At 40.3% G+C, this 13806-nt stretch overlaps 1 protein-coding gene across 2 annotated transcripts in view; it reads right to left on the bottom strand.

Annotated features, from left to right (window-relative positions):
- Window positions 1–13806, bottom strand: part of rxfp2a (relaxin family peptide receptor 2a) — a 74113-nt gene that overhangs the window by 4690 nt on the left and 55617 nt on the right. For both annotated transcript variants that reach the window (XM_074610438.1, XM_074610437.1), the window contains exons 9-18: window positions 11883–11957; window positions 11641–11712; window positions 11032–11103; window positions 9410–9484; window positions 5115–5186; window positions 4953–5024; window positions 4597–4826; window positions 3315–3460; window positions 2570–2665; window positions 771–939 (exon numbers count right to left, since the gene is read on the bottom strand). In XM_074610438.1, coding sequence (XP_074466539.1) covers window positions 771–939; window positions 2570–2665; window positions 3315–3460; window positions 4597–4826; window positions 4953–5024; window positions 5115–5186; window positions 9410–9484; window positions 11032–11103; window positions 11641–11712; window positions 11883–11957 — 1079 coding nt within the window. The remainder of the gene's footprint in view (window positions 1–770; window positions 940–2569; window positions 2666–3314; window positions 3461–4596; window positions 4827–4952; window positions 5025–5114; window positions 5187–9409; window positions 9485–11031; window positions 11104–11640; window positions 11713–11882; window positions 11958–13806) is intronic.

Genomic DNA, 13806 nt, shown 5'->3' with positions numbered 1-13806 from the left:
CAGACAGCTATAGAATATACAGTGCACCTCCTAAAACACACTTTACATGCATGCACTGTACACAGGTTTTCATGTGCATGCACACACACACACAGAAAGAAAAGCTAGTGATGATGAATGACAAACTGTGGCACCTCAGACATTAATTAATTCACATGATTATTTAACAGCCTTGTGATGTAAATGCTGGCACCCTGTTAGAGAGAATATCCCCCATAATTCCATCATTCATCACCGCTGCCAGACTTCCACCAGTCCTCAGTGAGAACACTGAGTATTAATAAGAACCCAGACTAATCATGCATTGTTGATAGGTGTTTGCTGTGCAATGGCCCAATCTAACATGTGATACTGTTCTCGCTTCTGTTAGTTGGTTGGTACACGATGACAATGTGTAACAAATAGGACCAGATTGCTCTTGAAAGATTCAAAAAATAAAGCTGCATCATATTCACCTGTGCATCCTTACATAATAACAATATAAAAAGCTTTAGTTTCCATGTCTCTATGATAAGCAACAGTACGGCTCATTGGATTTAAAGCTCAGTGTGTGTAGAGCATTTGATCACTCATTAGTTTCATTGATTGGTGAAAGAAACACCCTTCTCATAAATGTAGACTACTCATTTTTGGAGGTACCCTCAAGTGCGAAACAACAAACACACACAAAAAAAGCTGCAACCAACTTTTTAGTTCATTGCTAAAAAATCAGTATTCACTGTGAAATGAGCTTATGTGAGGAAAAAATTAATTTTTTTTCTTCAATTTACCCAGAAAAATCCCTGTTGAATATCCTTTGGCGGTAGGTTTTTCTTTCCTGTCAGAGTGCAGGGGAAAGCAGACGCCGTTCCGTCCGTAGTAGTTTCCAAACACGTCCTGATTCATCAGGGGCACAGCAGCAATAATGAAACCCAGCAACCAGATAGAGGCCAGGACCACCTTACAGCGGGACGGCAAACATGCTGTTAGGATTTCTGCTCTCCAAAGCCCACAAAGAAAAACGGTTCAAGCAAATTGATGACTCATTGGAATTCCACATTTTCGCTGTCATTTAATGAACTACAACGCTGAAACATTTCAGTCTAGTTGTCTCCTGTTGAGTGACAAGTCGTTGCATGCTCTACCTCCATCTAGACTCTCTGAGAAAGAACAGCTGGCTGAGCTTTCTCACAGAGCACAAAGACCCTCTTTCAGTCTGACTTTCAGGCTGCATCCATACCAGATCAGTGCAGGTTATCCCATTCATTTTGAATGGGAGTAGTGCGTTTGGGCTGCAGCTACGGCGGCCAAATGGGGCGCTGAAAAAACGCAGTGGCCTGCGGCGGAAAAGTAGAAACAAAATCAACTTTTGGAGAAACACAACACGTGTTGCTATGGTGGCCAATCACATAAGCGCCAATCCAGACCAGTACAATGAGGGAACAAAATGCGTTAATTGTACCGCCGCACAACCCTGCGGCAAATCGACACAACGCCTGATCTGGTGTGAATTCAGCCTAACATCAAGGATTCAGGAGCATTAGTAGCAAATGGTTATACAGTCAGATTTGGCTGAAAATGCTCTGCTCTCAAAGAATCCCTCATAACGAACTTGAACATTAGATATTAGCTAAATCAACAATAACAAAAATATAGCACATATAAAGAGGAATTTGGGGCGGTAATAATAGTAATAGTGAGAAGTGTTGTAATGACAACGCTGCCGACGCATCTATGAATGAGGCAGTGACTGTGAAGCATAAATGAAACAGCTGCTCTGCCTGAAATAACACTTTATATTAGTGTTGTTAATGCAAGTTGTCTTAATTTTCTTTACTTTCTCATTTGAAATTCAGTTCATTAAGTTCTTCCACACACCGTTTGAAGAAAATGAGCTGTACTTAAGTGAACCAACTCCGTTTCGTTTCCTTGCTGAAGGGTAAAAGTGTCAAAAATTAATAGGTGTTTCAATGAGAATCTTCTTTAATCTTTTAATCTCAGTCTTGATAAAGGATTCCTAATTGGGAGTTCACACACACACACACACACACACACACACACACACACACACACACACACACACACACACACACACACACACACACATAAGGTGAGTCAACTGACAGCATGATTCTCGGGCTTAGTTGTAATGATTGCAGTGTCATTTATATTGATTTTGGCTGTCTAAAATTAAAGTTGGCGTTGTGAAACCCGCTGTGACCTTAAGATGAAATGCTGCACCTCCACACATCACACAGCTTTCCTGGCTCTCTACCTTGAGTCTCTGGATCTGCTGTGCAGTATAATTAGTCTATTTCTAAACGTAGCTTCAACAAAGAGCGTGTCACACTAAGCGCACTGGCTGAGCACTCAGCAGAACACTTAATAGCTCATTCTTTACAAAGGAAAACTACTACAGGGCAGCAAATCCAATGTTTTCACACCATAAGGTTGCATGATTGTTTCACACACCACCACACTCCTGAAGTGAGCAGTAAACGTCTATATAAAAACAGCACAACAAAAGACCCAATCAAATGAATGTGACAGTTCTCCTGTATTTCTGTCTAAGTCGTGTAAAGTAGCTCACCACAGTTTGAAGTTTGCCTGGGCGCAGGTTGCTGAAAGGGAAGACGATGACAAGGAACTTCTCCAGAGTCAGGTAGGTCAGAAGGAGGACAGAGACCTGAGAGAAAAACACTCACTGTGAATCTTTTTTTATTTATTTCCTTCCAGATAAACTTTTTAGCTCAAGCTAATATGATAGAAGAATGCAGAGACATTAATCTGCTTTATTGTTGTCACAGATTTGCAATGTGTGCTGATGCAGTCTCAAGCAAGAACTTATTGAAAACTCCTCCTTCTTGGTGCATTCAAGTGCTTAGCCAATTGAAACTTGAGAGTGGTATACATGATTTATTACAGTACTTTACATTACATTTATATACAACGATAACTATTTTTGTGTGCATTGAAAAATATTTTTGTGGCATTTATATATAAATCACAAAATACATTTGTGAATCCTTCTTTGTGCATTCATGAATATTGAGACTGATCTGACCCCATAAAATTCTCCCTGGAGAACTAGAGTCAGAGCCAGTGGCTTGATGCTGGGCTGATAAAATATTGGAAACAGCAACAACAGCAGCAGCTTATAATGGGATCAGTGAAAAAGCAGCATCAGCAGAATAAGAGTGTGTAAGCGCTATCGGCAGCTTATCTATATCTTGGTTATGTATTGCAGTGAATAAAGTCTGTCAAAGGTTCACACAGCAGCTTAGTGTGTGTGTGTATATGTGTGATTGTGAGCGGGACGCTTATCTATGAGTTACCTCTGAGGAGAGCATGGCCAGGAATCCAATGGTCTGACACTCCACGCTCTCCATCCAAAGCAGGGCGTTGCGATTGTACTGCCCGCGGAATTTCACATCAAACACTCCGACGAAAAACAGGTACACACCCATGAGGCAGTCTGCACCTGAACAACAAGAGATAGTGACAAACATGAGTCTGTTTACAGAGAGAGGTGCTCTGTGTGGGTTTGTTAGATGAGTCCATCTGTCAGCTGCTGGCAGACCAAACATTTCTCATTAAAATACAACATTATTTCTGCCCTCCTGAGCAGGCATGGGACACACACATGTCTGGATGTCGCTGTGAGCAGGTGTGTGTAGGTGGGTGAGAGACTAGGTGAGCTATTGGGTTAATTTAAGACACCATGACTCAACATCTTTTTACACATAACATGGATGGAAAATTGGAAATAAGGAAACAAAGATAAAACATGTCAAGTCCTTTTTTCTTCAAGGGGTTCAAGCTTAAGTAGTTTGAAAAGACCCATCTGTCTATAGAGACTCTTGTGGATACAATGAGCCCAACTGCACATAGGATAATCACAGCCAAATTAAACTTTACAGCCACAAACTAAAGACCTAGGGCATTCAGAGGATGGATGGCTTTCCAAGGTAGATTGACAGTAAGGGAGTTTCTGAGCAGTTACCAATACTGAAGTGCTCGCCATCCAATTACTGAAAAATGCAATTCTTGCAGAAATCTCCAAATGTCAAAAGTTTTTGAAACCAAACCACAGCATGGCTTTTTCTGTGGTGTTCCTCAAGGTCTTGGTGTCTTAATGTGGTATTTCTGAGGGATTATTGATCATTTTCATCAATTCTCAATTGGTAGAAAATGGTTAAATCTAGCAACAAATCTGTGTAACAAATGGTATCAACCCCAAAATTGCTGCAACAACTTATGATACATAATAGAGCATGGGGATGACCATCATATACTTCTATCGTAATGTTCTAAGCCCAATTTATTTTAATTAATCAATTAATTAATTAAGTCGTGTTTACCTCTGAACTATGACTAGAACAATCTGACACACAGTGGTGAGCTGCATCTCAAATTAATCTTCAGGTTCCCAGCTTTCAGATGATGTACATCACTTCTAAGTGACTTCTACTGTTGACCTGCTATCTTTTTAGCGCTGTTGTTGTGAGGATAAGGTTCACCTCTACCCTTATATGCAGAGTCGGATGCTATATTTGTTTCAAGTATTTCTGTATTTGCACATAGTATACCTGAGAGTACAGTGGTGTGGTTACTCACAGCAGAGGACCTTGATGCAGGCAGCATGCAAGTTGTTCTCTGCTCGTATCAACGACCTCATGCCGATGACAAAGAGGTTACCGAAACAGGTGATGAATGCCATGACCCAGACGGACACCCGCAGCAGTGGGTTAGCCAGCAGGTCCTCAAAGGAAGAGATGCCATCCGTGTTGGGCTTACAGGACCTGACATGAGGCGCATAGGAGCAGTACTGGAACGTCTTAAAGTAGCTGGCAGAGAAAAACACATAGAGAGGGGTAGCAGAAGAAACAAGGGAGAATGACAGTGTGACAAGTTAGAGAGATATCATGTTGGGTTATTCAGTGATGACAGAAACATGTTAGGACTGTACGTACATGTGTGAGAGGTTCTTCATAGGCAGAAACATCTTAGTCTGAATGTCTGGGATTGCTATCCCCTCCAGCGCCCTATAGAAAATAGAGCATATTTCACCACCAAACAGGCTGCAGCAAGACGTGTCTTTGTGTGTGTGTGTGTGTGTGTGTGTGTGTACTCACAGAGACTGAAGATGTGTCAGGTGGTTGAAGTGGCTGGGGTGGATGTGGAGAAGGGGATTGTGGGAGATATTTCTGCAATAAGAAACAGATTTTAAGAAAGTCAATAATGTTACAACGAGGCGTTGCAGCATCCTGCCTCTTCCTCGTGTTTCTAAATGTATTCACATCTGACTATTTTTGAAGTGAGAACATTTGTCTGTGCTTCATTATTATGTAGTGCACGTATGGCAATAGAAAACCCCAAGGCTGTTAAGCAGGGGTTGACTCGGTTTGACCCTATGGTCGCTTTAAACTACAATCTGTTTGACCGAAGATGAAAAAAATGTGCATATGGGCTTTTATTGCAAAAGCTTTAAATGACCGATAAATGACTGCAGTACACATCCAGTTTACTGACCTATTTCTCCAGTAGCTACTGTATAACACAAGCATATCAGAGAAAATTCTACTTTTGGTCCCAATCACCCGAAGAGAGCTAAGTAAATCTGCCTTTCCCTTTCACGCTCCACAGGCTTGGAACAAGCTGCAACGCACACTTAACTTGAAATCCTCTCTTCACATGTTTAAAAATATCTTAAAATAGGTTTTTACAGAACAATGTAGTTGCTTTTAACAAGTGGCATTCATTTTATTTTAGCTTCTGATTCCTGTATGTAGGTTTAGGTAAGAACAACATGATTGGGCTTAAAACTACTACCTTTGTGTAGTGAAAATGAAACTGAATGTTGTGAACATGGGACATGAAGGAACAGCTGATTGTAACGTGAAAGTGAAACTTAACGCACAGGACACAAACAGAGGTCTCCTGGATGAAAGCCCTGTTTATGTTGGACCCATCCACCTTCCCTCCTGCCCACCCTGCGTGTGTCTTTTCACTCTTTAAACTACGTCACCACACTCTGGCCATTTATTGTTGCCACAGATGGGTTTACATTTTAGTTAATGGAAAGCCCTGTGCGTCTCATACAGGCGCTAAAGAGTACCTTGTGCGCCGGTAACTTGGTATTTGACGCCCTGGGAATGAGAACAAGCTGGAAGTCAGCACACAGCAAAATAGAAACTGATTCAAAGCAACATAGTGGCAATTTTATGTCATGTGCTTGTTGCTAGCTGTAAATGTCTGGTTAACTGCAACCAGGCACCAATTCCACAATGTCAAATTGTGGCGTCCTGCACTTTAAAAAAAAACTGGAGGTGCAGGATAATTGTCCTGCTGTTCTTCCAATTGAGTTTGTGGCATGGAAAATAATGCTCCAACAGAATCTCTCAGGAAGAGTGGGGTCACTCCTTTCCTGAGCAAAATGTCAGTGGTTTCATGGATCAATCAAGCGACTGGCAATGACAGCATCTTCTGTTTTCCATGCATAGTGTGTGTGTGTTTGAATGTGAGGTGGAAGGGATCATCATCATCATCATCATCATCATCATTTGCTGGAATATTATATTCTGATGTGAATTACTGCATGTCCTCTCTGTGTGAATATTTTACACCGTCAAGTGTATCAAGCAATGTGAGATGACTGAGTTGAAACATTTAAATAATATATATATAAAATTCATTTTTTTTTTCATCTTGAAGAATGTGTTGAATTGAAGTTGTGGTAAAATAAATATTCACATTGTCCTCTGATGAGCCAGATTCATATTGTACTTTACTCCAGCAGGCTAAAACTTTAGCCCCGTGTAACAGTTTAATCAGACAAAACACAACCATAGAACTGACACTGCATGAAAAATGTTGTGTGAAGTTGATTTCAGACTTGATTTAAAGCTTTTATGACAAACTAAACTACTCTATGTCTATTAAACACATTACTGGCATTCATTTCACTGAAAGTAATTTGTTTTCCAAAGCACGGTTTGGCTCTGTGGCCAGAGGCTTTTGACCGTCTTGTATTATATATTTTTAGTTATGTATAATGGGTGTATGTTCCTTTGTTTCTTGCCAGTTTGTCATTGGGCTCGTTCAACATGAGCCAGGCCTGCTCAGAATCGATCACTGGCGATCGGCGCACAATGCATGCCGGTTAGATATGTGATGCCCTGTGTCACTACCCAGGGCATGATGGGAAACGCCAGGCTGTTGCCTGATCAAAGAGCTGATCGGCTCTTAGTTTTGACACAAACTCCATGTGTTGTAGGAAGTCAGAACTTTCTGTGTAATTGTGATATTTAAAGCTAGATTATAGGCTATTAGTCTCATGTTGTGCAATGAAGAATCTGTTAACAAACACATCTTGTGTAGTTGATATATATATATATATAATAATGAAGGTTATCTATAAAGCACTTATCAAACCAAGTGCTCATTACAACGTGCTTTACAAGGCGGACATAAAAATAATAAAGTATAGAATCCAATGCCAAACAAATATAAATAAATCTGAACGCTGTCTGCAAACTACACTTTGGCTACAGATCGGATCAAACAGGATGTAACTTTTCCTGTGACTTCTAGTGAAGTCTTACTAGCTGATGGAAACGGCTGGAAACTGCAGCTTTTTATCACCGCCTCCTGTTGCTGCTGCCTGATCTTGTCTACTTTCCAGGCAAGGCGCATTTCATCTTGCACGAGCCTAATGTTCTTTGTACCTTGTGCTTCGTGTTCCAGCCTGTTCTTCCTAGTAGTTTTGTCTTTTCCAGTGTTTAGTGTTCCCGGTGAGTGATCTTTGCAGGAACATTTTAGGTGAAACGTATGAGAGTGCACACAAAATGGTCAGACATTTTAAGTGAGTATATGATCTCTAAATTATAAATATACCTCGTCGCTCTCAGAGGAGATGCTGAAAAGGTCAAGCAGCAGCTCTTGTGGACAAATACACCATTTATTACACAAGAAATCTTTGATATATCATAGCCGTAAAAGCACAAGTGTTAGTAAGATGGATGGACTGTATTAAGAGGAACAGACACTGTGTTCCAAGGCAGCTCCCAGTACAAGTTGCTCAGCTTGCAAATTCATCAAAAAAGTTCTTTATGCTTTTGATTTTTTGCACATGTGGATTAAAGTCTTTTTCTGGGTGAGCTGGACGACTCGCTGCATACATGAATAGCACAAATATACTGATACAGCTCTTTTTACTTTTTATTTGGCCCAGAAGTGGTGCTCATTGTATTATACAGCTGTTTCTACTGAAATGGTAGTATATTTGGGAAAGTATTCTGGCCAACAGTTCATCATATAACCTGCAATTTCAACTTTGGCAACTATGCCGAAATTGCCGCACGGCCTGGCAATGTTCCTGGTAGCTTGGTTTGTAATAGGAATGGCTGCAGGTTTGCCATTGTGCATGCTGGCTCACTGGTAAGGACTACAGGAAGCTAATGGAAGAGAGCCATCGTTATGTGATTAGTTACAGCGTTTTTCTGCAGTCAAAATGTCTGAGGCGAAAAAATGTCAAATATATCTTTTGTGATGTTTTCCCACACAAGCAAACTAACAAAAGGAGACAGCAGCTACTCACACATATTCACATTTCTTGTGAAAGTGCCCAAAACATTTGATTTCCATCACAGAGAGCCCATTCATCCACTTTGTTGTCCCTCATATTGTTTTGAACAAAAAGCTGAAAAGCATTATAGCACAGTTTTCATTGCGTGGGGACTATCTGCTCTATTTTTGTTATTTCTGTTCATGGATGCTCAAACCTTTCACTAGTGACGGAAGGAGCATTCAGATACTATAAGCAAAAGTTGCAATACCACACTGTAAAAACCATAGACTGTATATGACGATTGACGACATGACAGCTCCCCCGAAGTGAAGCCAAAACATCTTGATCACCCCCCTGTGGCTGGCTGCAGTCAGTATAGGTCATAAATTGGGCTTTCACGTGCTAAAATGATGACTTTTGTATCATTGTAATATTTATGGAGTATGTAGAATTGTCTAACAGCTGGACTCAGTATACAAACGTGGTTCTGACCCTAAAATGGAACAAATATGACACTATGATACTACTGAGGGCCGATTCTCAATGGCTTTTTCAAATGCTTCAAATTTTTGTCTTTGCTTTTACAGCACTACAATAGCATCTCTGACAGCAAGGTCCACCACAAGACTAAAACGTTTTTGTCTTTTCTGCTAATACTCCCCTTGATTTTCTGAGTTTCCTTCCTGTGGGAGGCATTAACGGTAAGATAAAGGCATGTTCTCTGAATCCAGCCTTAAATCTGGAGATCCCCAAAGTGTTTTTACACTTAATATACCATAATCCCTTTCTATAATCCTCACATAAAAAGCACACCGCTCCCACTCCTCTCCTCTCCTCTCAGCCAGATAATAAGTTACTCACAGTTTAAGGAGGGACCTGGAGAGGCTCCTAAAGGTGTTTCTCGGCAACTCCCTGATCCTGTTGCTGGACAGATTCCTAAACAGTTAAAGAGAGTTAATGATAAACATTAAACACCAACAAAACAAATCTCAGCAGAAGCGGCCGATTCGACTGTTATCAGGCCATTACATGTGAGTCATCGCTCGCTATAAGCATCATAGATGTGGGTCAGTAGGGGCATACTACGTTGTAAAAGTGAAAGCAAAACTTAAAAGCCACATGTTCTAACATGCTATAAAACAGCATGGAACATTAAGTTTTCAACACAAACAAAACAACTTTTTTAGGTTTAGGCAACAAAACCACTTAGTTAAGTTAAGGGAAAACATTGTGTTTTGGCTTAAAATAACTACGTTTCAAAAGTGAAAGTGAAACTCAATGTTAGTGAACACAAACACAACTACACATTGTTGGTTTGACACAGGATGTAAACCCTGCTCTCCTGGATGAAAACCCTGTGTTTTGTCCCGTCCATCACTCCCGACCACTACCCCATATGGAGTTTCACGCTGTCTATACTACAGCACCGGACTTCCCCTTTTGCTCCTGTCATAATTACTACGGTCGCTAGAGGTCACTGTCGTCTTCTTTTATACCTTCTTTCAGTGATCTACCATGTGAAAAGATGATAAAACCTACTAGTGGGTGTAGTAGGCCCCTTCTGAGCCACATCTATGAGGCTAATAACCACTGATAGCGCCCATTTAATGACCTGATAACGGTCTTACCGGCTGGCAGAACAAAACTACATGGCTTTCTAACACTGCTTCCATTGAATCTCCATCCATTACACCTTCATTATAAGAGAACACTTATATACAGTTTTTAAAGACCTATTTTATGGTGGCATTTCAATCTAAAACCATGTATTGTGTCTGCATTTTACACATGTAAACACATGTTATATCTGATCTTGTGTGGTTAATTAATCCTACTTGTTGTTCTGTAAATCCTAACTTTATAGGCATATATTAACAAGCACATGGCAGGTGCTGAGCTTAAAATGAGCAGATCATGAAAAAAAACAAATAAATAGCTCAAACACTGCAGGAAATGCAACTATGCAATAAATTAATGAACATTTGAGCCTTGCAGTGTGCTATTTATTTTTTTCTTATTATCCATCCAAGGATCTTTCTAATCAACCATCAGCTTCAGACTGACAGTGAATTTAATAAAACAAGTGAAATCTAATTATTTACATAATCCACCGATCCAGACAAGATTTAATTTCATCCAAACCAAACACAAAGTGACAATAAATGACAGTTCTCATCGTTTGATCATTCAATTTTAAATAAATGGCTGAAAACAATGTTTTATGATTGGGTCTTTTTTAAAGAAATGTGTAGAGCTGATGAATATCTGCTGATGGGTTAGAAATTAATTAAATTTGAGGAAAAAAATCCATCAGCAATAAGCAACTCCATCACCATCAGAGCATTCAAAGATTATCAAATAGACATTTCAATTTCCACTGAAACCCAGTGATTGCTTAGACTAGCCACCTCTTATTAGTATTTAATGTCGTCTGATATAAACTTCATTAAATATGTGAACAGAATAAATTGGCTGGCACTCACAGTTCAGCCAGTTTCCACAGAGACTGAAACGTGTTTTCAGGAACTCTTCGGATCCGGTTGTCCATCAGTAATCTGAACAGGACAGACAAAGAGGTGTTTCAGTCCCCTGTGGTGGATCCCTGCTGGGACTGGGTGCAATCTCATTTGTTGCACTACCTGAACATATGGCTTCCCACAATGCTCCTTCCGCTAACACTTTAGTATTTTTCAACTTGGACCCTTGTTTTTGTGTCTAACTGACTAATAGGGACAATGATTTTTGAAATTTGGTCCAGTCACTGTAGGCTGCTGCGGCAAAACAAGCTGCAACGACAAGTGAGCAGCGTCAATGTAACGTTACGCCCACTAAAAGTGCTTGTTTTTGCAACTGACAGGCCGAATGTAAATGGGACATTTTGAATAATTGACTGATGTAGCTACTCTCAGGAAACCTAATCATGTGTGTCATCCCAGCAGATGGGAATGCACCTTATTTGTAGTTTCTCTTTGGGAAAAGCTCCCTAAATGGAATGGAAACGTGGCTGATGACGCACTTCTAAAATGGACTGTGGACTTCAATGGACTTCAATCATTTTGGACTTTTATTACAATTTAAAGTGGGATACTCACAGAACTTCAAGCTTGCTGCAGGTCTCCAAGATGGAGTAGTTGAGATTTTGAATCTGGTTTCCCTCCAGATCCCTGAGTAGAAAAAAAGGGGAACATAACCCCTTTGTCACCTCTGTCTACCATTTGTTTTTACGCACACAAACACACACACACATCCGTCTGTCTGGTAAATTCACAGAGATCTAATCACACACATGCACTACACACCTGCACACATACAAGTACACTCAGCGCAGACTCACAGCCAGTCCAAGGCCGGCATGTGTTGACAGAAGCTCGGGTGTGGAAGCTGCTGCAGCGCGGTGCCCACCATGGATCTGACCAAGAGAAGGAAAACATGAGATCAGAAAACAGAGATTCAGCTCCACACAGCAGTTGAGGTGATGCACCGTTGCAACAGCACCTGGAAACAAAACATCTGTGACATGTTTTGAAAAAGAGAGAAACAACTGATGAGGATAAATGACCACAAGAAGGAAGCGACTGCTACAGAAACACAGTGACGAATAAGTCAGACAGCAGGATATTAAATGTCAGTAATGTACAACTGATTGATCTCACTACATGAACATCTTGCACTGGTGTCCACTTTTATTAACTTCAATCCAAACTCATAATTAAGCTTATTTCATTAAATACCGTACACACTACTTGAATGTTTGAATATTACTGCGATTTCCAAACATTTACTGTGCTTTTGATTTACTTCCTTCCAGTCGTTTTCCCTTGATTTCAACTTCGAGATACTTAAAACATGTTAATGATTTTCATTACAGTTTCATTACATTTGGTCAACTTTATTTCATGTCAGTCACCATGTTATCTTGGCATGATGCTGTATCTCCGACATCTGTGACTTTAAAGTTGGCAGCCAATCAGCAAACCTTGTAAAGAGGACCTATAGTGCTTTTATGCTTTTTCCCTTTCCTTTAGTGTGTTATATAGGTTTTCTGTGCATGTAAACGGTCTACAAAGTTACAAAGTCCAAAGTCCACGCCAAAGGGAGTTACTCTCCCCCACAGAAACACTGCTCCTGAACTGCCTGAAATGCCTTGATTGAAGTCCTGCGTTTTCTTCCGTAACGTGGTGATGTCACCAAGTAACACATTTGCATAATACCTGCCTAGCAGCTTGTTTGGCACGCCCTCAAACAAAGCTAGTTAGAGCGGAGCTGGAGCGTAGTCCGAAGAGTTTGGATCGGCTGACCAATCAGAGCAGGCTGGGCTTTTTTAGGGGGGACTGGAGCTCAAACAGAGCGTTTCAGACAGAGGGTGAAAAAAGGTGCAGCAGCACAGCCGGTATGAGAAAAAGTAAAGCGTCTTATGAACATTAAAGCATGTAAACATGTTCTAGTAGAAACCCAAAATACAAGCATGCACCTGAAAATGAGCATAAGAGGTCCTCTTTAATGCAACAAGTAAAAACTGACCAAACGTTGCTATTAATTCGGCTTTTGTTTTGTTTTTGTTCGTTATTAATTGAATATGCCTTTTGGCATTCAATTAATGACTCTTTGATGTATTGTTCTGGAAAAAATGAAAAGATTTTAAAATGATATGTGCTCACAACTGTATTAATAAACAATAATGAATTCAACAAATCACAAATTGTTGACTGTAATGGGTTACCCTATCCCAGGTCATTTATAAGTCACCTTTTAAATCTCTGCAAGTACTGAAATGAACAGAATTGTTTGCATGGAAGGCAGGAAATCAGTCTAAAAGCATTTGCTTTGAAAGATGGCAACACATTAAAACATCTCTCATACGGCTTTCTAACTAATTGAAGTGAAATCTCCTATAAGGTGAAGAGTTAAAGTCAGATTCAGATTAAAAACAAACTCTGATATTTTGGAGGGCAACACTTCAGACGGATGTGAGGAGAAACGAAGCCGATGCCAGGGACTCCACAGATGAATGGAAAAAACCAAGAGACATATGGTCACTTCTGTCTGAGAGTAACTCCCGCGAGGTACAAGCGCTCTTTGAAAAGGCTCACAGAGTGAGTGCACATTTATAAAAGGCTTTTATCTTTCAAGCGTAAAACATTAAAAGGACATCCACCTGTTGTGGACGGAAAAACAAAACACAGAGAGATTGAGTCAAGTGGAGAAATAAACTGTGATCTGACAGGTGTGACGCAGAGCACGGCGTCAAGGGGATTCTC

The sequence above is a fragment of the Sebastes fasciatus genome, chromosome 16 (assembly GCF_043250625.1).
Source record: "Sebastes fasciatus isolate fSebFas1 chromosome 16, fSebFas1.pri, whole genome shotgun sequence".
Classification (NCBI taxonomy): Eukaryota; Metazoa; Chordata; class Actinopteri; order Perciformes; family Sebastidae; genus Sebastes; species Sebastes fasciatus.
This window is presented reverse-complemented; position numbering and strand designations above follow the sequence as displayed.